The 26,377-nt window shown below is 47.2% G+C and overlaps 2 protein-coding genes across 11 annotated transcripts in view; one reads left to right on the top strand and one right to left on the bottom strand.

Moving 5' to 3' along the window:
• The window catches only part of zfr2 (zinc finger RNA binding protein 2), a 19,485-nt gene extending 7,662 nt beyond the window's left edge, over positions 1 to 11,823 (bottom strand). The window contains exons 1-14 of one of the 7 annotated variants that reach the window (XM_066696182.1): positions 11,740 to 11,823; positions 7,740 to 7,992; positions 7,344 to 7,382; positions 6,842 to 6,956; positions 6,181 to 6,408; positions 5,670 to 5,989; positions 5,397 to 5,579; positions 4,920 to 5,139; positions 4,500 to 4,651; positions 4,239 to 4,358; positions 2,529 to 2,674; positions 1,706 to 1,838; positions 1,237 to 1,448; positions 965 to 1,136 (exon numbers count right to left, since the gene is read on the bottom strand). In XM_066696182.1, coding sequence (XP_066552279.1) covers positions 965 to 1,136; positions 1,237 to 1,448; positions 1,706 to 1,838; positions 2,529 to 2,674; positions 4,239 to 4,358; positions 4,500 to 4,651; positions 4,920 to 5,139; positions 5,397 to 5,579; positions 5,670 to 5,989; positions 6,181 to 6,408; positions 6,842 to 6,956; positions 7,344 to 7,382; positions 7,740 to 7,992; positions 11,740 to 11,792 — 2,346 coding nt within the window. In that variant the 5' untranslated portion in view covers positions 11,793 to 11,823. The remainder of the gene's footprint in view (positions 1 to 964; positions 1,137 to 1,236; positions 1,449 to 1,705; positions 1,839 to 2,528; positions 2,675 to 4,238; positions 4,359 to 4,499; positions 4,652 to 4,919; positions 5,140 to 5,396; positions 5,580 to 5,669; positions 5,990 to 6,180; positions 6,409 to 6,841; positions 6,957 to 7,343; positions 7,383 to 7,739; positions 7,993 to 11,739) is intronic. The other 6 variants (XM_066696185.1, XM_066696183.1, XM_066696184.1 and 3 more) reach the window with 6 other exon arrangements.
• atcaya (ATCAY kinesin light chain interacting caytaxin a) lies at positions 11,724 to 26,377 on the top strand. Of its 4 annotated transcripts, XM_066696190.1 has the most exons (13): positions 11,724 to 13,808; positions 16,055 to 16,151; positions 19,331 to 19,389; positions 19,701 to 19,934; positions 20,189 to 20,368; positions 21,345 to 21,447; positions 21,768 to 21,899; positions 22,063 to 22,149; positions 22,294 to 22,392; positions 22,677 to 22,712; positions 23,042 to 23,131; positions 23,251 to 23,313; positions 23,831 to 26,377. In XM_066696190.1, exons 2-12 carry the CDS (start codon positions 16,075 to 16,077, stop codon positions 23,282 to 23,284), a joined length of 1,131 nt encoding a protein of 376 aa, XP_066552287.1. In that variant the 5' UTR covers positions 11,724 to 13,808; positions 16,055 to 16,074; the 3' UTR covers positions 23,285 to 23,313; positions 23,831 to 26,377. The 4 variants fall into 4 exon arrangements, with proteins under 4 accessions (XP_066552287.1, XP_066552286.1, XP_066552288.1 ...); XM_066696189.1 differs by lacking the exon at positions 23,251 to 23,313; XM_066696191.1 differs by lacking the exons at positions 22,677 to 22,712; positions 23,251 to 23,313.

Genomic DNA, 26,377 nt, shown 5'->3' with positions numbered 1-26,377 from the left:
TGGACTACAGTGTGAAAGGCCGCCTCAGTTATTAACTTGAAAAATGATCCTGTTTCAAATTTACATAAATTGGCACACAAGTGCAGATATCACAGAGACTAAAGATGAAAGTCCTTGACAAGCATTTCAACTTCAAGCTGTACTTCTCTGATAGTAAAGTGAAACTGACCACACATTGTCAGCATGACAATTTGGGGATTGGAAAAAAGTGTGTGGAGGACACAAAAATGTTTATCAAATGAAAATTTGAATGTTTTCAAAAACTTCCCCTCTGACCAAATTACACTCCATGAGATGAAAGGTTAGCAAGAAGTTATTGGATTTAGAAACCAAAGCACCAATACATGAATCTAAGTTCCCCAAGACACTTGATCCAAAATTGTGCAATGGGCGCCATCTAAGATTTCCACAGCGTCAAATACAGTCATTGCTTTAGAAATCTGCTCTGAGCACTTCTGGGCAAGTCCCTAAAATGATCTACAGATTCAAATGGAAACTTTTTTTTTTTTTTTTTTTTTAAATCAGAGGCACAGTTTGCCTTTTGCAAACAAGATCTTCTATAGATTTCTCCTGAACCTCCGCCTTCTCTTATAGCTCCTCACAACAGCCAAACATACACACAAGATGCGGAGAGGACCTTATGAAGAGTTTTGATTAACTGTCACAAAAAGGACCACAGTAATGAATACATTTTATGGTTGACGCTTCTTTGAAGAGTTACCTCCTCATGATTGACAGGGATGGCACGTGCAAACGATTACCAGCCCGTAGAGCCCATGATTCTCCCCCGAGTGCACCACTCATCTCAATGCCATGTAATCACCACACGCTCCCTCCAGCGGGTTCGTTCAGAGTCACTGGCATGAACAATATTATTGGCTTGGAAATAAGGTTGCATTCGAGCAACAACCTCAACGAGGCTATATGGTTGCCACCCCAACAATATGGTTGCCACCGTTCTTACCGCCAGCTCTTTGGGCAGCTGCTCAGCGATCCGGTCCAGGAGGGAGACGGTGGGTTTCTTGGCCGACAGCAGGATGAGCTCCACGTTCCTGTCGCCATGGAGCAGCAGGCCCTTGGCCAGGATCCCCACCCTCATTACTCCCTTTAGCATTCGGGCTTGAGGGTCCACTGTCCTGCAGGAGGGACGGATACAGGGAATTCCAATGAGGAAAAAGCCTTCATTATGGGCTATTGTACCCAATTTTCACAACTTGGTAACACACAAACTCCTACACTTTGTCTTTGTCCTCCTCCTCCTCCTCCTTCTTCTCATCCTCCTTCTCCAGCAGGGAGTCGGAGACCAGTTTGAGGGCTCTCTCTGAGTGGGACACAATCTTCTGCACCGCCTGAAGCTCCTCCTCCACAGGGTAGATGGTGGAGTGCTTGGCCATGATGTGCCGGTCGTCGGGGGAGTCGGGGCGCCGGGCGGGCTTAGGGGAGAAGAGCTAATAAAACCACGTCCTTTTAGCACAGGGGCACAGTCGCTACGCTGCCCTTCCACTACAGCAGAAATGACCACAATGGACACATGACATCGACAAATGTGGGTAAGTGCATGTTTACATGTAGCAGCAACAAGAATTAAGTGTAAACAAAATGAAGGGTGAACTGGGAGCAGAGGAGGGTGTGGGAGGCCTCTATGGAAGCCTGTATAAGTATCGTAAGCATGTTGAGCTTCTACTGGTGAGGTAATGGACCATACCAAAAGAGGGGGGACAGGCATGCCGGGGCGACCCATCAGAGGTGGTGGAGGGACCATCCGGCGTCTCTGCTCCTCCCAGTAGAGCTGCTCTTCCTCAATCCTCCTCCAGTACATCTCCTCCTCATAACGCCTGCTGAGGAAACCAACTGAATGTGTTCATGTTCTCACAAAATAGTCCACAGTGTCTGAATGGAAGGATATATAGAAAAAGCTACATCTTTATATTTAAAAACACGGGGCTTTCCATATGAACTCCGGTCACACACACTAATCTGGAAGAAAATCTGCATCGGTAAGGCTTTAAGGATGTCAAAGGCTGAATAGAAAAAGCAGAAGTTTGGGTTTCACAGAATGTGTTTTTCCCCATTAACCCTTCACAGTCCAATTATTTTGCAGCTGTCAGGCTGCTCAGGTACAATTTAATTTCATGAAGAAAATAACATTCCAGACCATCTGTTGTTCATCTGGGTGTAAGACTGCAGGTTTTGCATAAGTATATAGTCTCATTTCTGCCCCCATCTAAACTATTTACTTCACTGTCTGCTTATTCTAACTTTGCTTTGCTTTGGTTTCTCATCTGTAACAGTTGTGAGATGTGCGCGCTGTTGTCTGACTGCGTGATGCTGATGCAGCCGTGTTTAGCCTGCAGTGAGAGCCGCATCTCTCTCTCACTTCAATTTAGAGTGTTTTCCAACTTATCTTGATGTTCCAAAGGCTACTGAAGCCTGTGCTCAGCTTTTTCCGGAAGAGAATTGACTTTTTCTATGCAAAAGACGCATTTAAAGAGAAGTAATTCTCGTGGGGGCGGCTCCGGGTCACCGACCTCATCTCCAAGTGCCAGCGTTGCTCCTCGTCCCTGCGCCTCTTCAGCACGGCCTTCTGCTTCTGCTTCCTCAGCTTGCCCTCCTGCAGCTTGCGAGCTCGGTTACTGGGCTTGATCTCCACCGGTAGCTCGGGATTGACCTTCTTCTACAGCAAGTATAGGAGAGGAGGAGAGGGAACGGGAAGGGGGACACACACAAAAAACTCAAGGTCAGGAAAGGTCATGAAGATTTTCAACTGCCCTCTTCATTTCGGAAGCCATGTTTTCATGTTAGAATAAATCAAGAGTCCAACAAGAGGCTACCCACCCCTTTCCAGCAACTGCCCTAGGCCAAAGATAAAACAGGTATTTTTATTTGTATAGGTATTTTTATGAGATCTTGTTTACTCTTGTGGTTCATTCCTTTTTAAGAAAATGAACCAAAACCACCAGTAAGTCAAGAGATCCCGTGTCACAGCTCTGAGAACCTCTCCTACTAAAATTGAAATGTGTTCAACTATGCCACCTACTGGCAGAATTTATTAGTTTGAATTCATATAAAATGCCCCAAGGATGCTCAATACTGTGGTGACATAAACCATATATAAAATGTGGGAGAAAATGTATAGCACTGCACCAATGGAAGTGACATCATATAAATACTCTGAACTACATCTACTTCTCACTCTATAAATCTAACAAACCCCTCTAACACCAGAACTGCCAAGCCACACAACTGGCACATTTTCTGGTGTATACAATTAGCTCGCTCTTATTCTGACAATGCTCAATATACATTTGCAATGACAAGACAACTGGCGCTGTTTAGCAGGTTACACTTGCTCGACTCCCAATTGTCATGGTAACCGATCGAGTAAAAGCAGAGTGAAACTGAAGGCGGCTGAACCGATAAACTGAATATCACTGGTGTTAAGCAAGGGGCGATACAAATGTCGGTGGAACAAACCTTATTAAAAATATTAATATGCAAAGCAGAAGACAAATAAGCAGGAAGTGCCACTAAAATAAAGACGACAGATGAGCTACCGATAAACCACAAAGCCACAGAGGAGACGATTCTGCAACCTGAGGAGATGGATGGTAGTTTGGGTAGTCTGAATGGCCGAGCCTACCGACACAGAAATGTCTAACCGTGCAAACCAGAGGACAGTTTAATGGGTTCAGAAGGAAAAACGTCTGGAAATTTGCTTCAGATGGAAATCTATGCTGCAGGACACGGAAAACATTTCTAGCTTAAAGCTGTCCTCTTCTCGAGGGGTTAATATCGTTTCTGAATGGGCGGAATGTCAGACTTCATCTTGTGGGAAAAATAAACTGCTGGTATCACTTAAAAATAAATATATCAAGAAACCAAAAGCTGCTCACACCAAACCAACAGAAACAGCAGAGAATGATAATTTCTCAATGCAAAAGGTGAGGAATCAATGACATCCTTCTTTTGATTGCAAAAATTGAAAGTTAAAACTGTTTATTACTGCAGCGTGTGTGATTAGATATATGCTGTGATCTGGGGTTAGAATATTCTCTGCAGCACTCTGGAAACAAGCAATCAGATCTGTACAATTTAAGCCTACAGTAAGAGGCGCTTGCCATCTCTAAGTCTGTGTGCAGCGTTGACACAAAGCGGAGGTGTATTCGCTTGATCAGTTGATTCTGTAGTATGGTACAGTAAACAACGTCATTACTCAGAGAGAGAGAGACACCTCTTACCTTGTACTGTAGCCTGTGTCGGCGCCCTTTCAGGTGCATGTCCTTTGCGTTGGGGTCGTTAAAGCTGCATTCACAAAGCTTGCAGTGGAAACGGATCACCTTACCATCATCGTTACGCACCTGAATGAAGACGAGTCGTGCAGGATTAGAGCACTACATCCGTCAATTTAACAATCTACCGTTCTCTTTAACGGGTAACAGATTTGGCTTTATTTTTACGACATCTTAACCTGTGAACAAATCCAACAGGAGACTACAGACCTCTTCCACGTAGTCGTGTCCGACGGGCTGCACGTCGCCCTGCCCCCCCGCGCTATCGGCATCGTCTTCGTGCTCGCTTTGCGGGTCAGGTTTTACTGCAGGCGGTTTCGCTTCCTCCACCTTCACAGCAGGTGGCGTGGCTGGCTTATTAGCTTGTGATAAAGACAGACAAAGGATCAACACCTGCGCAGCGACTACAATGTAGAACGATTAACTTTGCTCCCCCCCAGAAGAGTTCGCAGATACAGCAGTTTAATGGCTTTTTGAATCTCTTCATGGAGGGGAGGTTTAATTTGAAATAAGTCATTTTCTGCAAAGGTTATGGACAATCTTTGCATTTCTTTCGAGGGCTTCAGATCAGGTGAAACTCACTGTGGTCATTTTCAGAGAAAGGCCTAGATCACCGCATAGAAGACTTACCAACAAAAGTGATCTTGGGTGCGATTGGCTTCTTGACGGCAGGGGGTGGCTTGCTGGCGTTGGTGACTATGGGTTTTGGGGGCGTTGGTGGGGTTGCTGGGGTGGTGATGGGAGGTGTGGGTTTACTTGCCGTGGTCGTCGTCGCGACGGGGGCCGAGTTCACCACAACAGGTTCCGTGGAGGGGATGGGCTTCCCGAGCTTGGTGTGCAACTTCACCACCTGAGAGAAGGGTCACAAGGTTAATCTGCACTGTTAATCTCCAACACAAACACCCCAAATCCACATCCTCGTGTTTGGAAATTTTACTACTACAGTTACCGCTTCAGCGTTGTTTTTCTGAGGTATGAGGAGTGTAAAGGTGTAAACGAGCTGAATAGGTTCTACAGCAACAGGCAAAGTTAACAGTTCCTAAAGGTAACTACTAACACAGGTTGAAAGGTCGCAACAGGTGGAGGATGTCACAACCCAGTACTGGCCTTCTGGTGCTTGGCTCCTCGGATGTGCGCTGCGTAGGCGTCCGCTCCGGTGCAGGACACGTCGCACAGCTCACAGCGCAGCTGCGTCTGCACACCGCGGGGGCCGCTGGGCACCTGGTTGCCACACTTCTGGGCAGCCTCCTTCTTCTTGTGCTTCTGACCTTCTAAGTGCTCTCTGTATGTCTGCGGGGCGGAGAGGAGAACCCGTCAGTGCGCCCACAGCACCCACGTGAACTCGTCACACAATGCCCGCTCACGACAGCTCAGACCCACCTGCGGACCGGCGCAGCTGATCTTACAGATGTCGCAGTAGTGGAGCTGGGGCTGTTTTGGGGGGCCCTTGGGCTTCTGCATCTTGTTCTGGAACATGGGCTTCTTGCTGTAGGTGTTGATGGTGGGCGCGGGGGTGGTGACCATGTGACTGCCGGCGTTGCTCCAGGAAGAGCAGGTCTGCTGTTTGGGGGGCTGCTGGGGGGGTGGCTGGGGCTGCTGTGGCGGGGGCTGGGGCTGCTGTGGCGGGGGCTGCTGGGCAGGCTGGTAGTAGGAAGGGGTGGAGGTGTAGCCACTTGTGTCATAGCTGGAATAGCTGGGACCTGAGCAATGGTTAGAAGAGTGGGGAAAGAAAATAGGAAAAGTCTTACAAATGTTAGAGGCCTGTTAGAATATCTGCTACACTGGGCATGAGTGCGTTTTCATAAGACTTGGGGACACGGCATTTCAAACACTCATTGTTTGGCTCTGAACTTGACTGCGGTCAGCGGGGGAAAGGGGACCGCCGGCTCACCTGAGTAGGACGTGGCCGAGGTGGAGTTGTAGGAAGAGCTTGGCGAATAGGAGGAGATGGAGATGGAGGTGGGGGTAACAGACTGCTGGACACTGGTAGACACTGGATAGATGTTGTAGCTGGTGGAGACCGAGCTGGCCGGGGCAATGGGCTTTAATGCGGTGACCTGTCTCTGGGGCGGCGGCTGGCTGTACCCACTGCTGGCTTGACTGTAACAACCTTTTGTGCCTGAAGGGACATAATTATTACATAAAACACCTGAAGAAAATACAAATACATACTTAGATATAGATATACAAACATATATACACTTATTTATAATGAGCAATTATTGCGCATTGCAATTTAAACAGGGCAGGACTGATGGTTTGCTTCCCATTGAAACGTTTCTCAACTTCAAGTCTCCTCCTGATTTAAACACAGGGAGGTTTTGCTCTTCTTCCATTAACAAAAATATTTTTAAAAATATTTTTAAAAACACCAGCAGCAAAAAACAAAAGCACCCGAGCGGACATCTGCAGTGCAATGTTGCAAAATAACCGGCGCACAGTGCCGAGACGCGACAGGACTCTGCATGACTACCAAGCTGAAAATCAAGGCAAGACGCAGGAGATAATGGCAGTAAACACAGATCTTTGTGCTCCGTCTGCAGGGAACTCACCCGTTTGGTAGTAGGATTCTGTGGCTGGGCGCTGCACCGGGGCTACACTCGTTTGATAGTACTGCTTATTCTCATAGTTGGTTGCAGACGTAGACCGTCCGTAACTATAGTTGTCCTGAAATTTGTATTAAAATCATATAAAGTACATTAAGAATATTACTAAGAACCACAATAATCACTAATGAATAAAAAAACTGAACAGCACACAGAGAGCATTTAAATACAGTATAAGTCAATAAGAGAACACATGCAACATGACAAATGTAAACTACAAGGTTTAAAATACTTTTAAACAAGCTACAAAATATAACCAAGATGAAAATGTAAAGCTTTTATTATTAAGATCTTTACTTAAATAAATCAGTCTTCCCCAGGACTTTCTGTAAGTGCAAACATTTTTGCGAGCAGGGGGTGTCGTAGGGATGACTTCGGGTATAATTGGAGATTGCGTTTTGCTCGTCAGCCAATCAGAAGTTTGTTCGACATCGGCCTTTGTACATACCAAAATTGCAGCCCGGGTCTCGAAATCTCGATGTAAACACTGAAAAAAGGCGATATTTCTTCAAATTGGTGAAATGTAAGCGCATAGGTACAATATTTATAGCGCAATTAAAAATTATAGGGATTCGGCAATCTTGCATTTCAGATTATAGTGCCTCGGCACCAAGGTGCTTAAACGGCCTGGCCTACGATAATGTTTTCTACAGTAAACTTACATCTTATAATGGTGGACAGGGGGATAGATATTTTGTTTAGTGCAGTTTAAATGATCCTCTTAATTAACACACAAAACAACTTTACTAACTTTAAAATGCACTTAAACACATTAAATTATCACAAACATTAAAAAGTCTTAAATCAAAGTGGAAAATAGAGTAGAAAAAGGAGAAGTACTGACCGTTTCTGTGTATACTTGGTAGGTCTGTGGTGTGGTGGTGGGCTGTGGCGCAGCTTCCTGTTGGCGCGCCCCATAGCCATAGTCGGGGCCCGCATGGGTCTGGTAGCCCTGGTAGGCGACGGACACCACTGGTCTGGCGGACTGGGCGGCGGCTGGAGCATACGTGGCAGTCACGGCATGGGCCACCCCCGGAGCGGCCTGCACAGTGTAGCTCGCTGTGGTGGGGTGGGAATAGGCTGGGGCAGGCTGGGCACTGGGGGGGGATGGGGACGGGGACGGGGACGAGAGAGAAAGGAGATTCAGCATGACCACGAGATCTTCACAAACACAAGGACAGAAGTCAGGCAAAACGAATGTGCAGATGGATGAAAGTGTCAAAAACTAGAGGGAAAATGAATGGAAATTAAAATTTGCATTTCCAACCCAATACCTGAAAGCGCAGGGGAAAAAATACATCAATTAGCTGTGAGGGCCAAACAGGACCCACCCCTCTTCCGGCTACATTTTTGACAGTTCCTATGCCATCACTCAATTTTCCCCAGGAAATATGGTGGTGTTCTCTAAATAGAGTACTAAAATAACCTGATAGCAGGTAAGCTGGATCAGCCATTTACACAGAACTAGAAAGCTTTCAATGTTGCCTGTCAGACTGCAGACCCAGAGTACCAAATTTATAACGGCTCCCCCAATGAAGACATTTGGATGAGCTGAAATGAGCCCGGGGCACTGGAATACTGGAAGCTGTGGGTCAGTAATACATGTGCAATGTGCATGCATGAATGCGACTCCCAGCTCTTCGATTGCACAGCAGGGGAGTGCCACCTTCAGCTTGAACGAGCAAAGGATTTGCAGAACTGCCCTTATTCAGAAAAACACTGCAACACAAAATGTTAGGCAGCAGAAGGAGAAGCTCGGCACAGATCAGACTGCACTCAGATAAATACTTTGCCAGGCCCTGTTCACTTGCGGTAAACGTGTGCCTTTGGAGACAGGCTGCGAGATTAAAAGCATCCCAACACCACCTGCACAAGTCACCTCTGAATCTCTACACAAGCCTGCCCATGCCTAAACCACAAATTAAAAAGCTTTTTTCAGCCACTTTAAGAGCTCACACTAAGATCATCCAGGACGTTTAGCAGGGCTTCAGCATTCTGGAGAGCGACAGATCAAAAATGTCATACATTACAAACTATGCAAGAACAATTATCCTTCCCTTCAATTCTGAAAAAAAAGCACTTCATGGGGCAAGAATATAAGGCTGCTTTTATAAAATACCTACCACCCCAGGCACTGAGCAGAGACAGCACTGGCATTCAACAATACAGCCCCCCTGAAAACCTCTCACCATGCACTTCATTAAACAGAGTAACATTTCCTTAAATGCCATCTGCATTTAACTACCAGCAAGATATCTGACAAATGTCCAATTCCAACACACCCACACACACAAAAAACACCTCGAACTGCCAGAGATCCCTCTAATTTTAGTGCAGAGAATTTACTGGGGTTGGCGATTAGGAACAACAATCGAAAGCTGCAAACACGAAGCATTCAGTTTCTCTCATTTTCACTTCTTCCCACTTGGTGATCAATCCATCCTTATAAACTGCTGTACCTACTCTGTTTTAAGCGTGTATAATTTGACTCAGCATCACACCTCCTTAATGCACTACAGGAAAAAAAAATCGTGTTCGCAGGACATTTTCTTCCCTTTCGATGAAGCAAAACTCGCTGTACCACTTTCTCCAGTAAAGACTATTTTCAGGGCCCAGTTTTTGGCAAAGCCACCAATGTGTGCCAATGCAACTGACTTGGCACGATTGAAGCAAATCTGATCAAAAAACATGCACTAGGTTTTGTACACACATACCTAGTAAATCTTTTTAAAACGCTTAACCTTGAAACAATGGGAAATAATTAAGATTATTCTTGCATACAAAGTCTAGTACATTCAGGATGGGAGTGGCACTGCCATATTGTAATGGTGAGTACAAAATAAAACACACCAAATGCCAAAATATATTCAGCAATGCATATACTGACAAGAGAGAGAAAGTTTATTTGAATTTGCTACCTGAAAACTTTTTTTAATTGGAAATCACTAGAGATGTTACTTGTTACAATACGGTACAAGTCTTGCTCATATTATATATAGAGACATAAATAGTACAATCGGGTCTGGAATAAACAGGATAATAACAAATAAACAAGACATTACTTTGCCAGTGAAGACTTTTGTGGTATGCAATACAGACAGTTATCATAGTACAGACATCTAATACAATCTTGCTAACATGTCTTTGGCATGAACGAATAGGTATAAAGCAGACAAAAGGCAGGCTGATGTGAGCAGCAACTGGTAGTTAAAAAAAATTATGGAAACATGATATTTACTTGGGAATTAAAATGCACAAACCATTTAATTGTGACAGCACAAAAGAAAACACCATTCCCAATTTACAAAGAATGCTTGCAAGGGGTCAATGTGAGGTCATGCAAGGCTAACATTTAAACAAATTCAGGAAGGGCTTTTGTTAAAAAAAACAACTAAAACCCACAGACAAGCAAGTGTGTTTATACTTTTACAATAGGCATTATATGACAAATCGCTCAGGCACGGCTTAAACGATATGATGGCGATCTTATGAACATTAGCACCTGAAATTCATTCTCCACTGTCAATCACAAGTCCAATGCTGCCTCAGGTTATACTTTTAAAGCAGCACATACACTCACACACAAAAGATGCCCATTGTAATGCAGGGCTTTATTCAGCTGGAACAGACTATCAGCTGCACACTGCAGCTTTGGACAGCATATTAAAATACTAATGCAAGGGAACATCAGATTCAAATGAGCTGTTACTCAGTTACTATTGCTTTACAACGCCTCTCTGATGGGATATTCAAATGCATGTTTCTTAGATGCATGTCTAACTCTTGCCAGAATAATGTGAAGTTTGGATATAGTCATTCCTTAAAAAATACAGATTATATGAACCTCCTGTTTTTCTAAAGTTGGTGGCCCTACTGTATGCCAACTAATTTAAATTGGCAGGTGCAGGGTGCAGCCTACAGGTTAGCGGGTTTCAATGTCAGGGTGCGATGATCAAATCCAAAACACAAACGCATTTTAGTTTCACCTTGACTAGGCTGCGGCCAGGCAGCGTCCAATACGTGACAATGAAATACTGAACGCAATGACAAGAGATCAAGGTAGCCATGTCTCTGGAAGACATCGCATTAGTCTCCACAGGTGAAATGCAACGGATCTGCACGTCATGTTTCTCTTCCCGTTTCTTAACCACCGTCACCCAAAACGCGCACCAATGCATTCACGTCCAACGTTCAAATGTGCTGAAATCGTCCAGGCCAAAGTGAGCACCTGCAGTGTTATTAACCTGAGCTTTGCCATCGCACTTCATTCCGGCATGATACCCCGACCAACAGCCTGCTGCAGAACAGACATCACGCCCAGATCATAAAATGGACCCGACACGGCACCAGTGCCCACTGCTTTTTTACATGCATCTTGCAGTCAGGACGATATCTGACTGCAAATGCTTGGGGGTGAGGATGTCCCCCCGCGATCGCTGGTTGCAATGCATGCACCCTTTCCACCGCCATTTTGCCGTTTCCCACCGATAGTGAAGGGCGGTTCTTTACGAAGTTTGACCATTTAAAAATGACAACACCTCCCCGCCGCATCCAGCGCCCGGCGCGGAAAAGCCACCCGCTGGCATTAGTGAACCCCGGGGGACGTGGCACCGCTGCGGGGCTGGTCTGGGCGCATCTTTCCCCTCCTCCGGATGGGGCTCAACGAGATGCATTTCTGTCAAGTGTGCAAGTAAAGAGCTCCTTATCTGCTCACGGCCTTTTTCTCTCCTGCCGCCCCGACTGCCTGCACACATACCAGACCCTTGTTTCTGCATTCACCAGCCGCGCTTTCCCTCCCACGCAGGTGAGGACGGGCTGCCCCCGTAAGCCGCCGGTGGTATTACCTGTACTGCGGGCCGGCACCATGCGTGAATCCGTAGTAGTTGCTCGCCGCCATCTTGGCGTCTTCAGACAGGAGCGAGCCGGGCCGCGCGCCGTCACGTGCCCCTCAAATGAGCGAGTCTCGCGCACGGCGGGCCGGTAACCCCTCGAGCGCCGGACGGGACCAGCACCCCCCCGTTACTTGAGTTACGAAGTTTATTTTGCATTTGTTTCACATCTTTATTTGAGTGCTTTCGAAAAGTGCTGTGATCGTGTTATAGCTGCATGGCCATACTATTGCATTCGTGCTGTTGGTGTGATTGGTTTTATGGTTTATACACTCCGTTATTGTGCATGTACAGGCCAACACCTGGTGATACATGAAAAGATCAATATTGCCATCCAGGGATTTTGAGCTTTATTTGCCCTGATGTTATCATCCAGCCAAATGCAAGCGTCTTTATTTCCTCACTACTGTGTCCAGGGAGAGGTTGTTTGCATGACATGTTATTTTTAATAATTGGTTTTGTGAATTTAATGTGCCTGGTGGTTTTGTCTTTAATTTTTTCCCCTAAACTATGCAAGAGAAAACCATCTGAAAGGATTCCTCAACTGAAGTGGGTTGTTATTATTGATACACAGTCACACCTACCCTAAAAAATAATGCATCTTGTTTGTGTCTGGAGATAAAAGACTATTCTGCATATGAGTATACCTATTTTTTTTTGTACAATCAAACTACAGATACCCCTGTAGAGCATCCCTATTATAGTACAAAGTGAAATAACAAAGCAACTGGAGAACAAGCTCTTTTATTATAAGGTGCTCCCAGTGCAGTCTCCTCACAGCCTGAGTCTGCGTTGTTGCACTGCGCAGCTGGTGTATTAATAGAACGCAGGAACTGGGTAAAGGGCTGCCTGAGACTGTGGAGCTCAATTTATCAGCCAGCCAATGGCGGGAGAGAAAGGATGCTGCTGTTTGGCCTCACAAACCCTTCAGGAATAGCGAGTGAGTTCTCCTGCTCACTGCCATTGCCTGAGTATGATGCAGCTGGGGAGAGAGAGAGGGAGAGAGGGAGAGAGGGAGAGAGGGAGAGAGGGAGGAGGGGGCTGGTGGGAGGAGATATGGGAGAGATCGACAGAACAGGAGGAGGGGAGCTGTGGTTGGAGGGGAAAGTCAGAGAGAAGGGGGGTTATGTGGTAGGAGGGAGAGTGTGTGTGTGTGAGAGAGAGAGAGAGAGATGGATAGCAATAGAGAGGAATAAAGAGATGCTGTTGCCAGGAAACACTAGCGATAAAGACCTAGCTGCAAAAGCTGGTGTTACAGATGGATAGACAGACAGACAGATAGGTAGCTAGCTAGATGGATGGATGGATAGATAAAGAAGACATCAAGAGAAATGTCTATGCACAGCGCTAGAAATTGAGATACTACTCCTTACCTTATAACAGCTGGAGAGGAGAACAGAGAGAGAGAGAGAGAGAGAGAGGGAAAAGAAGGGAGTAGCAGAGCTGAGAAGGGAAGGGAGGAGAAGAAGAGGATTTGGGAGCCGTACCAATAAACTTGGCCGAAACTGGGCCAGTGGAGGACAGTGTGAGAGAGAGAGAGAGAGAGAGAGAGAAATTATAGAGTAAGCATTTGATGGTGGCTGTCATGGCAGTGAAGAGGGGATATTAACAGGGGCAGGACAGGCATCTGAATAGCCCTCCACTGCTGCTGCTGCTGCTACTGCGGAAAGGAGGAGAGAAGAGCGTCTTCTCTCTGTCGCCAGCCCACCCACGCGACAGGGGGGCTCTCCATTGTCTGATTGCCTCGGGAAAGGGAGCAGCAGACCCTCCCTCTCCCCCTCCCCGAGCCTCTGCCCGGGCTGTGCCCTCTCTCAGGCACCTGCTGCTGGTACCAGAGCCCAAGCGGAACCCACACCCGCACAGACGCGGCATGTGCCACTGCCGCATCCCAGCCCGAGCCGCTTCCTTTGTCCGCTCTGCCCATCCCTGAAGGAGAGAGAGGTAGAGGACTAGCAAAAGAAGAAGAAAAGGAGGGAGGACGACTGGGACCAGGCAGAGGAGGAGACAGGCACCCTTCCCGAGATGTGAGTGTTTCATTCTTTCTTTTTTCAGTGGAGCTGGGTGTGTTGTGTTATGTTTGTTTGTGGGGGGGGGGGGGGGGGGGTGAAAAAACATATGGTGGTTATGGAGTCTGATTCCTGATCTATAATCAAGGCTGACACACTTCTTCTGGGTTGTGTAATGCAGCTGGAATGCATCCACTTCCCCGTTGAGTGGACAGCGTTTAATACTCGCCTCAAAATTGCGAATTGGGATTAAAAGGCGGAGGGGTGGGGGGGTGGAGACTGTGCCCTTCACTGTGTAACACAGTGGAGGAATGTGCTTGCAGGATAAACCAAACCACAGAACTGCACAGGCACGGGTGCTGCTTTAATGTCTGATCACACAGGTTTGTATCTGTGTGGTGCGTGTATTGGGAGGTGTGGGGGTTCCTTCGTTGCAGTGGTGTGCTCTCCTCTCACCTTTTCATGCTGGTGAAATCCGTTTTGGAAGGGGTGCACTGCGAAGTGTTAAAGACGGACTGAAACACAGACCATCGCAAGGAGGCTGACCTCGTAATTGGGAGGCAAAGATCTGATCACCTCCCCCCCACAAGAAGTAGCATCTAACAAAACCCACCTGATTTTATTTTCGTAATCCAACCAGCTATGTAGGCAGTGGCATTGAATGCTAAGGATCTGGTAATTGGGGCCAAAACTGTCCTTTTACACACAAGATGGGGAAAAGTCTGTTTGCAGCCCGGATCCATAAAGACCACCATGCCACAACTGTCTCTGTCAGTGGATGGTGGAAGTGGGGCTGTTTCTGTGAAGCCCAGCAGGACAGACACGCTGTGTAGGAGTTGAGCTCCCGCAAAAACACCTGCAGTGCCAGACGCACAGGAAAAGCTACACAATATCACGTACACTGAGACTAAACAGACAAGCACCCTTCTGATTGTGTTCAAGCTTTTTTTTTTGCTTTTGCTTGGGTTTATGGAGCGAGAGATCCAGCAGGTTACTGTTGGTTTGAAAAAAGGCAATCAAAGTACAAGGAGAGAATAAAAATCAAAGTACAAGGAGAGAATAAAAACACGACCTGCCCGAATAAGAGTGGACATGGCTTCACCCTCCCCCCCTATGTCAAAAAAAATGAAAAAATATATTTTGAAAGTGAATTATTTGCCCTGCAACGATTAGGGATTACGGTGCTGCCTATTGTCAGGCACTGTGCTAGAAGATGCCATGTGAGTTTCCCCTTATATAGCCGATCAGCTCCACCCCTCAGTGCTTTACACACACGTCTCTAATGGGAGGCAGATTGCTGTGGGTTATATTGTGGATTGCTGGTTTTCCACATGGGTGCAGCAGTTGAAAAATAAAGGCAGGCCTCCATCAATACAAACTAAAATAATACATTGTATTCTGGGCATGGCTGAACTCAAGCATGCACTAAATGAAATTATATTTAGAAATGCTGCAGTTAAGGGCATTGAAAAAGGACCACACAGTTGATGCAGGTAGATTTCTAAATTGAATGGATAATAACGCATACCCTCCCCCACCACACACACACACACACACACACACACACACACACACATATAAATCTGTGAGCAGCACTTGAGTGTAAGGAGACGTCATCCACACTGTTCTCAAAAGAAAACATACATACCCCACGCATTCCTGCATAGATACATACAGAACATGGCCCAGGCACTGAAACACACACGGGTGAAGGCCACAGAGTCACGCACACGCAATTTCACCACTGAAATTAGGTCACGTAACTGCGGGAAATGGGGGACACTGTCACTTTAAATCAGGGTGACCGAAGGGATAAGGCTGAAAACATAAAAAAGTGGGAATTCAGCAGCGGATTAGGCGTAATGAGCGGGATTACATTTGACTTCTCCAGGCTCCAGGAAATTCACTCCAGGACTTGGACTTGCCGTGATTGACGTGGGTCAGGGGGGCGGGGTGTCACATGTAGTTCACATGGCGCTCACGGGATGGTCAGGTGGACTAGGTCCGGGGACCTGTTTAGAAGATGACCTTCAATATGCAGGCTTCTACAAAAGGTTCAGACTGGTCCTTTTATGTTCTCCCATCAACAGGAGATCTGGAAGGTCGATCAGGACAATTAACATCCTGTCCTTTGTAGCATCGCATTGAGATGCCTTCTCTTCTGTATTTCAGCATAGCATGATTTTCCCTGTTGTGTTTTGAGTTTTCTGTTGGGCGAAGCATGTTTCCTCAATATGGGACGTCTCCTTGTGTGTCTGTCTCAGCTCCCTCTTGCCCGAGGACCATGGGGACCACCGAGGCCACCCTGCGCATGGAGAACATGGAGGTGAAAGACGAGTGGCAGGACGAGGATTTCCCCAGGTAAGGCGGACTGTTGCTTACGTTTCCTCACCAGCACTAGGTGTTAACGCATCCAGCCATGGGTGCTGGGGGTCCTTCGGTGTGTGGACATAAGAATTTGACCTTTTTAGCCTTGAACTGAGGGAACAATGAGGTGGGCTTTCAGAATCCTCAATGTTACAGTCCAAGTCAAATGTGTGGATTTGGTTTAGTCCCTAGATACCTCTCTAATTTCAAATTGAGCAGAAAAGAAGAACAGGATATATATAGTAGCTTTTTCATGATTGTAAATGTTAATATTATTCAGTATGAAAAGGTCTGGTTGATGTGGATGCCTAGCTCCACTGGACCAATGAGATGAGATGGTCTGGAGATGATATGACAATGTACAGTATGGATACTAAATGTTAATGATTGGATCGGTGCTGTCAGTCTTATGTAGCTGTAGAATGGATACAGCCCGACACAGGCAATTATTTTCTAGTTTTCATGTTTCATTTCTATGGCACTGCCAGATGCATTAACTGGCAGTGATGGATTAAAGTCACCGGCCAATCACAATGGATGATGTGCATTTTCATTTACTTTCATTTCAAGAATGGGCTAACCTTACTTGATGGGGCTTTGTCATTGTGAGTGGGTGTTTGTGGTTCACACACACACACACACACACACACACGCAGACACAAGACAAGTGACGACACACCCACCATGAGTGTGTTTTCGGTTCCAGTGCCTCAGTAACAGAGGGGTGAAGATTGCATGGCAAGAACGGGAGAAAGAGCAGCTGTGTTGCCTTGACAACGTGAGGGAAAATGAGAGAGAGAGAGAGAGAGAGAGAGAGAGAGAGAGAGGGAGAGCGGAGAAGTGGCTTTGAATATGTCTTTTTAAAAAAACAACCTTCCTCTAAATCCAGTGGAAATTGATACATTAGACTTCAGAGAGCTCTGAACGAGGAGTAGATATATCAATTTGAAATGTGTCACAGACAGAATGGAGCCAGGTGTAGTCGTGCTCAAATATGAGAGAAGGCACTACAAGACCAGGGCCACTGTGTGAGCACATGGGTCCAAACCACACACAAAAAATCTTTCAAGGGCCCAAAGTGTGTATTTGTAACCCCCCCCCCCATTTTTTGTACTTGCTCGCTATTAAACATGGGGGAAAAAACAATGCATTTGCTGTGGTTGCAATAAAAGCACATCTCATTGGCCCAGAGGGTGGTGGGGCAGGAATAATGGAGATCAGGAAATTCACTGTAAGGCAGGGGGGAAGACACAAAAAGCCCGCAGGCTCGGCAGTTCAAATGTCAAGCAGGCCGACACACTTCCACACCATTTCTCCATCGCCGTGCAGCGCGGAATCCGTCATTAATGTATTTGCTTTGGAAATCACCGGCAATCAATTTCCTCATCGCTTCATTTTCCTAATCACAGACCGTCTGAGAGTAAGGCATGCTTCAGTGGGCTTTATAATTGGGCTTCTCTGAGGAGAGCTGATTCTGTCCCCCCAGTATCTTTTCTGTCTCCCAGCAGAGCGCCAAGGGGGTGGGGGCTGGGTAGGGAGCAGGGGACCCCTTCCAACCCCCCGACCCCCCGACCCCTCAGCCCTGCAGTCTGTCACATCGGGTCAGGGGGGAGGAATGAGACATGGAGGAAAGATGTAGGGAGATGGTGAGATTTATGGATGGGGGGGGCAGAGATAGAGACCAGGAGAAAGTCTGGAGGGGGGTAGAGAGAGATGTGGCAGCAGCAGAGAGAAGTGGACGGGAGAGAGAGAGCAGGAAAGGAAAAAGAGGGAGAAAAAGGGAGAATTAGCAGGGTTGAGAGAGAGGAGGATGAGAAAGGGAGGCCCTGAGAGAGACAGGGAGAGAGGCACAGAAGGAAGGAGAGAGAGAGAGAAGGGGGAGAGGGAGAGAGAGAGAGAGAGAGCGGAAAGGGAGCAGGTGCAGTGCCAGCCTTAAATGGTAAAACCCCATGTCATGTGACGCAGCCGACAGTCAACAACACAGCATCATCTCTGGGAAAATGGAGGCAAGACAGACTTAGCAGGGGGGGGGAAAGAGCATCAGATTCATCATACTGCCAAGTCCTGCTGTGTGTGTCGTCCGCGCGTGCGTGTGTGTGTGCGTGTGTGTGTGCGTGTGAGGGAAAAAAACACACAGCAAGCATTTCAAACAGACTGCAGACGAAAGAGAAGCCTGGGACTAAATCATACAATATCCTAAAACCTCTGTGCTTCCAGTAGGTAAGAAAGTTATGTCTGAAATGAGCATATTTTGGATTTTTTGTGTTTTTCCTTGTGAGATTAATTGGGGAGGGATCTCTTTCTGAAATGTGGGCTGTTTGTTATGCACTACGCAATCCAGGGAAGCAAAAAGAAAAGGCTGTGCCAAATATTGCCGTACGAAAACAAGGCTCCTGCCCAGAGGGGTGTTCAGTCTGCGTATTATTATTACTTTACCACACTGTACAGCGCCGCGGATGCTGACGGTGATGATTTCCTCTCTCCTGTCGCTCAATTAAACAGCTGTCTCGGGGGCTGGAGTTTGAATTGCAGATAGCACAGCTTTTCGTCTGTCTTTCTTTTCTCCTATTACAAAAAAAAAAATGTTGTTTGTCCGTTTCCGGCCTTCTGTTCAAGCTGGGTGCTGCCTGTCTCTAGGGACCAGGAGGATGCGATCTGCGCGCTGCCAGTTGCTTGATCCGATGCACCCTGACCACAGCCGAGGGGGGTGTACCAGACCTCCCCCACCCCCGCTCCGAACCTCCGCCACTCCCCCTGCCTCGATTCCCCTCCCCTTCTCCCCATGGCTGCATCGCTAGGATGTAAACGGCCACATGGGAGTCAGTAGGGATGCCACTATTGTACCCGTTTTTTGTTATTGATGTCTGTGTTTCATTTTGTTGTTGTTGTTGTCGTACACTGTGTTTGATGTGGCACATCTGGAGTGTGAAATTAGTCTTTTTCAATCAAGCTAGTGCTTAATTCCAGGATTTGAGTGACACTGCTTCGAAAGAGCCTCTGTTTGTATGCATCCATTGTAAATATTTTCAAATCATCTTTTTCTGTGTGTGCTTTGATTTCTGGGAATAAAAAGCTATTTCCCATTGATGTCGGGGATGTGTTTTCGACTGTAAGAGGGTTATGGGTCCTGCATGGCACAGGGAGACTGATCCCGTTGTCCTCCTCTCTTGCAGACCCCTTCCAGAGGACGGCGAGATGGAGACATCCTGCAGCCTCACAGACAACAGGAACTGTGAGTACAACCCCGCCCCAACACCCCTAGTTGGGTCTGACTTATTGAGGACTCTGGATGTTTTTGTTGTTGGTTTGTTTGCCCACTAAATTGGATTGCGAGTCAATTTGTGCCGTCTCTTGTGAAGTCGCACTACTAAACTTCGTATTTCCTCATTAAATCACTGGTTCTCACTGTGAAAAGGAGCTCTAGGCATCTATCAAAACAGCGATTGACGTGAAACTGATAGCAGTGAGGAATTAATAAGAACTGAAGACTTGAACGAACCTTGCCTGACTGTGTGTCTCTTCTCTGCTGTGTCCCGGGCCCAGCTCCCCCCAGCTCCCTGAACGTGGGCGGGGGGGGCGGAGGCAGCTCCCGAAAGCGGCGCACGCTGGTGGCCCCCGAGATGAACCTGTCCCTGGACCAAAGTGAGGGCTCGCTGCTCTCTGACGACTTCCTGGACACCCCGGATGACCTGGACATCAACGTGGACGACATCGAGACGCCCGACGAGACCGACTCCCTGGAGTTCATCACCAACGGCAACGAGCTGGAGTGGGAAGGTCAGCTGGGGGTCAGGGGTCGTGAGGCTGGGTTGGAAAGATCAAGGGGTCAGTGGCCAGAAAGGAAATGGCGGGGGAGGGGATTTATTTTAATGGAGATGGAGAGTGAAGGGGGTCAGAGGTCATTGGCAGGTACTCATTGATCAGCTGTTGTCAGTGGCCCCGGGGGTCAAAGGGCAGCCAGAAGAGGTCAGAGAGAAGTTTTCCTTACCGTTGCTATGCTGAGATGTGACGCTCTCTCTGTGTCCTTCCAGATGACACCCCGGTGGCCTCGGCGAAGGCCCCACCCAATGAGGGGGCGGGCGGGGGGGAGGAGGGGGCAGGGGGGGCGGGCGCCAACGGGCGTCTGTGGAGGAGCGTCATCATCGGGGAGCAGGAGCACCGCATCGACATGCAGGTCATCCGGCCGTACCTGCGTGTCATCACGCACGGAGGTGAGTGCACTGTGCCCTGTAACACTGCGCACTGTAACACTGCGCACTGTAACACTACACACTGCACACTGTAACACTGCACACTGTAACACACTGCACACAGTTTACTGTAATAATGAACACTGCACACTGCACACTGTAACAATGTAACACACTGCACACAGTTTTTTGTAACACTACACACTGCACACAGTTTACTGTAATAATGAACACTGCACACTGTAACAATGTAACACACTGCACACAGTTTACTGTAACACTACACACTGCAAACAGTTTACTGTAATAATGAACACTGCACACTGCACACTGTAACAATGTAACACACTGCACACAGTTTACTGTAACACTACACATTGCACACAGTTTACTGTAACACTACACTGCACACAGCACACTGTAACAATGAACACTGCACACAGCACACTGAACACTGTAACACACAGCACACTGTAACACTACACACTGCACACTGTAACACTGCACACTGTAACACACTGCATACAGTTTACTGTAACAATGAACACTGCACACTGTAACACTAACACACTGCACACAGTTTACTGTAACAATGAACACTGCACACTGTAACACTGCACACTGCACACAGTTTACTGTAACACTACACACTGCACACAGTTTACTGTAACACTACACACTGCACACAGCACACTGTAACAATGAACACTGCACACAGCACACTGAACACTGTAACACACAGCACACTGTAACACTATACACTGCACACTAACACACTGTGACACACTGCACACTGTACACAGTAAACTGTATCACTGCCATTGGGCTGCTCAGGCACTACGTCGTTTCGGGACCATAACTGTCACCATCAGTGTGTGGACACTTGAGGCGGTGATCTGAAAAGCTCCCAAATCTCCTTCCACGAGCTCCAGGGAGGCCATTTCAATATGTCAGCAGATCTCCCAACCTCCAGTGAACTCTGCCCTATTTCTTCCAGGTTACTACGGCGAGGGCCTGAACGCTATCATCGTGTTCGCCGCCTGCCACCTCCCGGACAGCAGCTGTGCCGACTATCACTACATCATGGAGAACCTCTTCTTGTAAGCAAGGCCAAACCAGAGGGCATCTGGGGCCAATCACATGGTCTTACACACACCGTATCTGCTTTCCATGGCACAGTGCCTTGGCCTGCTGCACCAACAACTTTCAAACATTGAAACCGATACATTAGTGAAGGGGAAAACTATGTGATAATAAATAATTGATAAAATGTTGCCCCAGATCTTAATCAATCCTCTTTATGTGCATTCATTCTGTGCTCAGTGGAGCCCTTAGTATTGTTGTAGCCTTTGCCAGGGACTAAGAGTCTCTCTCTCTCTCTCTCTCTTTCTCTTTCTCTCTCTCTCTCTCTGTCCCCCAGGTACGTGATCAGCAGTCTGGAGCTCCTGGTGGCCGAGGATTACATGATTATTTACCTGAACGGCGCGACTCCGCGGAGAAGGATGCCCGGGATTGGCTGGCTGAAGCGGTGCTATCAGATGATTGACAGGAGGTAGGCCAGCCCTCCATGTCTGAGCTGAAGCTTTACTCCTCGGGGCCTCTTTGGAGACACTGGGCTGTTAGAGCCACATCTTGGGCTCCTCCAATCACAATCATCTAGACTCACTCAGCACCTTCTTTTTTCGTTCTTTTTCTGTCTGTGTCCATCTCTGAAGGCTGCGGAAGAATCTGAAGTCTCTGATCATCGCCCACCCTTCCTGGTTCATCCGCACCGTCCTGGCCATCTCCAGACCTTTCATCAGGTAAGGGGTCATGGGAACCAAACCTTCAGCCCCCTACCCTCGTATCAAATAATATGTGTGTGCTTCAATCGATAAAAGACATCATTCAACAAGATACAATAAAATAAGATAAAAGATTTCTGCCTGTCCCCTTGCCTCGCACAGTGTGAAGTTCATGAATAAGATCCGTTACGTGCACAGCCTGCAGGAGCTGGAACAGATCATCCCCATGGAGCATGTGCAGATCCCGGAGTGCATCCTGCAGTAAGTGCGCTCCAGAGGGCAGCACCGGCGCCCCTCACCCCTCCGAGTCCCACGCAGCTCAACGAATAGGCTGAAGTAGCGAATACACCTCGATGGCATGCACTGCTAGTTGACTTCTGCACGTCACAGATCACAAAGATAAAACGATCAGGCCTAACTGAACATGGCCTACAAGGTCTTACCCTTTCAACACATGGAAAGGCAGTTCAAGCGTTCTCTGTATCACTGTTTTTTATTTTAATCTGACTTATTTAAAATGATAACCTGGTGGTCTCGATTTTTAGGTATGAAGAGGAGAGAATTCAAGCTAGGAAAGAGAGGTAAAGCAAATCACTATGTGTGTGTTTTTTTTTTAAATCTTTTTCATAATTCTTAAAAAAAAGGAGCAGTAGGGGACCGAGTGGCAGACTATATACAGATATTGCTTCATTTATAGCCCCTCCTCCTGGCAGCTGGTCTGTCTTTGTGAGAAACATTTAGAGCAGTGTCCATGGGGGGGCAAACAGAAAGAAATCAGGCCAGTCGCAGACCTATATTGTCATCGAGCAAGGGAGAGGGTACATTGTTAATCAGACAAAGGTGCTAAACCTTCTCTCCGGAATCCCCAAAGACAGGCCAGTCGACACTAGCTCTCTTTTGCCCCCTATAGGATGGAGCAAGAACAGCAACAGCAGCAGCAGCAGCAGCAGCAGCAACAACAGCCACCGGCACCTGCGCCGGCACCTGCAGAGAGAGAAAGGTAAGAAAAGCACTGAAACCCCGGGAGACCCCCCCCTTGTGATCTCATCGAAAAAACGGCCCTGTTTCCATATTAGGCCTTTAACGAACACACTAGTAAGTGGAGAAATGTGCTTACAGGCCCACATCGATGGTGCAAGAGCCGGGACTGTGAGGGAGGCGGGCGGCATCTCATCGTAAGAGGTGAGGGGCACATTAAGGCATGGGCACCACAGTCTTACAGGCTGAGTGTAATTCAGATGGTCACCAATAGGTGGCACTCTTCTCTCACGGAATGCTTTAGACCGGTTCCATCCCCAGCCCGTCTTTTCCTCAGGCAGTGTGGCCAACGCTGAACCACAGTGTTGCTTCTCGTGTACAGGAGTTACATAAGCTGCACCTGCTTGCATGCTTAAAATACCAGTCCCCAGCACGTGCAATGTTATGTGCAGGAATGTCTCTTCAGAAGTGCTGCCATCACATATGCACCGAGACTGAAGGCCCCCTGCGGACCCAAACATCACAGGTCTCTCTCTCTCTCTCTCTCTCTTTCCCTCCCTAGATCTTTAGTTACGTATGCAAATGTTCCTGTAACAGGGTGTTTCAGGGTGTGTTTAGTGTTACAGAGCACTGACATCGACACACTTCCCGAAAGTTATTAAGACGACGACGACGACAACAACAACAACGATAACTGATTGTGTTTTTCTTTGCACGGCAGGGAGGATTCAGTTTGCAATCAGGCGGAAAGAGAAGAAAACTAATGTTCGCAGCCAGGGTGAGAGGAAGGCAAAACAGAAACAACAACAAGAAAAGGAAGATCAATCCTGTCATTTTTTTCATTTCTTTATTTGTATTAAGAGAACTGAGACCTTCCATCGATCAATCAATGAGCTCCCATCCCCGCTACTATTCCTGACCCCACCCCCTCACGCCCCCCATTCCCAACGGACCAATCCGGTGGCATTCTAACGTTACCATTCCCACTCGGAGCAGGAGGACTGGGTGCACAGATCAATGTATTTTACTATCTGTCAAGGCATGATTAATTTTGCAAGTATATCCCTACAGCAAATTTGTATTAAATCCCCAAATGAACTGTTAATGTATCTCTTACATAATTAGTTCCAGATATTCCCCGTGGAAAAGCAAAAAGTACATTACACTATTGGGAAGGTGGCTATTCTGTGAGAGGAACAAAAACTATCAAGAATAACCCTCAACACGTCACTACCACGCTGGTCATTCTCCGCAGATGGTGTGTGGTTATAGTCATGGCTGAGGAATTCTGGGAAGGAAATGAAGCTGGAATGGCCCTTCCCCCTCTCTGCACTACGGTTCTTCTTCTTTGAGAGAGTGAGAGAGACAGACCGGACATCTCTAATTTCTGCAGAGTGGAGGGAAGATGGCATTGATGGGAGAGAGGGCCCCCTTACACTATACAGATTCCCTTGACTGAGAGGATAGTGGACAGTGCCCCCTGCTGGGCGGACAGAGCAAGGCCACTCGCAACTCCACACTCCTTTCACAAATCCAATCCTGGGACCAGTACACCTCCCCCGCAAACCTGGCCTCATTTAAAAAAAACTCACGTTAAGCTGCCACAATATTTCCTTACCTTTTGTTTAACCCAGACAGCAGCCACCTAGTGCGTCAGTTTAATCCTGTCTCTGATATTTCCCCGGAATTGAGGCGTCATACCTTGGATTTGCACCGACACTGTCAGAAGGGACAATCGATAAAGCCAAGAAGACCCATTTGGGGGAAATTGTCATCTGCGTAGATGTTCTGTACCATCCAATAAGCACCTTACTTATAGTTATGTATAGTGGTACACGAGGAACAGTGGGTTTGGTTCTTGTACCAGTCATTTTGGGTGTAAAATGTGATTTGTACATCAGTCTTGTATTTCTTTTCAAATTTACTTACAATCTACAGTACTATAACTAGCGATTTCTGTCGGCTTCACAGTATAAATGAACACCGCTATTCATATGAATGGGAATCTTTTAGTATCTCCGAGTGCTGACTGTCAATTCCACATTCCTCTCCAGTGTGAGTATCCAGCCCCATTGTAAATCCTTCATTTGTTAGCTAATACTTTGACAAGCCTGGGGAATGGGGGGTGAATAGAGGACAACTGTGTTTATTTATTTTCATTTTGTAAAAAGGACATATAGTCAATTGCACTATCAAAGAAATCAACCCACATGGTTTATTACTGCCGTGGATGAGAGTTTAGGAAGGAACTGTCAAAAGAAGCCAACCAACCTTTTTTTCTTCCAAAACTAAAAAAAACGATGGACCATCTGTGATGTCACACCAGTAGTGCGCTTGTATATACTGCCCCCTTCTTTCCCTGCGTGTTTTATTGTCTTTCAAATTGCAATTTGAGAAGCCTTGTGACAAACCAAGCATGCTTCGTGAGCAGCTGTGTTTTCTTTCCAGGTACGCTGTCGATGTGCAACTTCGTCCACCCTTCTCTGGTGTGTCAACACAGAGTCAGATCGCCAGCCGTCCTTGCTGTGTGTGTCTGTACGGGCTGAGCCTCTCCGCACGCTGGCACTCTGCCACTCTGCCACTCAACCACGTGCGTGAGAGGACAAAGCACCGTTTCACTTACAGCTGTACGGAAGATCTAGCAAAGCAGAAGGAGTAGTGCGCCACTTCTTCCAAATACGGCCCTACTTTATCTTGATCCCCTCTCACGTGCTTAGCCTGTGCTGACCCATTCCTTTCAAGGCGCAGGAGTCATCGAAAAGGAGTCGATAAGCCGCTGTCGGCAAAGGGAACTGATAACACCGCCAAGCAGGGCTACAGAGGTGAAGAATAACGTCCGGCACAGGCAGTCAGGAAGGGGTTCGGTGATACCCAGGTGGTCTGGCGGGGACAAGGATGGGGACAGGAGGACGTTATCCTATCCGTTTAGTTCCTGCGTAACCCTTTGTGCCAAAAACCTCACAGAGTGTGATTTGATAGACAGGGGCTTCGTGGCGGAGAAGAACACCGTCTGCAGACAATCGGTGAGGGTCCCCTGCCTTCCTCCTTCTCGGTGAAAAAAGGACCTTCATCTTGATTTCAGGCTGTCCATAATGTAAATACTTTTCATTTCAGGTGTTTCTCTAAAGGACCAATCTGACAGTTTCTTTTTGTGGATTCGCACTCTCCAAAAACATCTCTTTAGTGACATTTTGGAAGGCATTTTGTTTGGTGAAACTGGGGTTTGTTGAAGCCAAGTCTGAGATCCTCATTAAATGTGTAAATAATG

This window comes from Amia ocellicauda, chromosome 22, assembly GCF_036373705.1.
Source record: "Amia ocellicauda isolate fAmiCal2 chromosome 22, fAmiCal2.hap1, whole genome shotgun sequence".
In the NCBI taxonomy this organism is placed as follows: Eukaryota; Metazoa; Chordata; class Actinopteri; order Amiiformes; family Amiidae; genus Amia; species Amia ocellicauda.
The sequence above is the reverse complement of the archived record's forward strand: the minus strand, read 5'-3'. Positions and strand labels throughout refer to the sequence as shown.

Bases quoted from the DNA above. Each gene is read 5' to 3' on its own strand.
- atcaya (XM_066696189.1), top strand. From the start codon at position 16,075: ATGGGGACCACCGAGGCCACCCTGCGCATGGAGAACATGGAGGTGAAA. The intron at 21,900-22,062 runs GTAGGCCAGCCC...CCATCTCTGAAG, and splicing joins TATCAGATGATTGACAGGAG to GCTGCGGAAGAATCTGAAGT. The intron at 22,150-22,293 runs GTAAGGGGTCAT...TGCCTCGCACAG, and splicing joins ATCTCCAGACCTTTCATCAG to TGTGAAGTTCATGAATAAGA.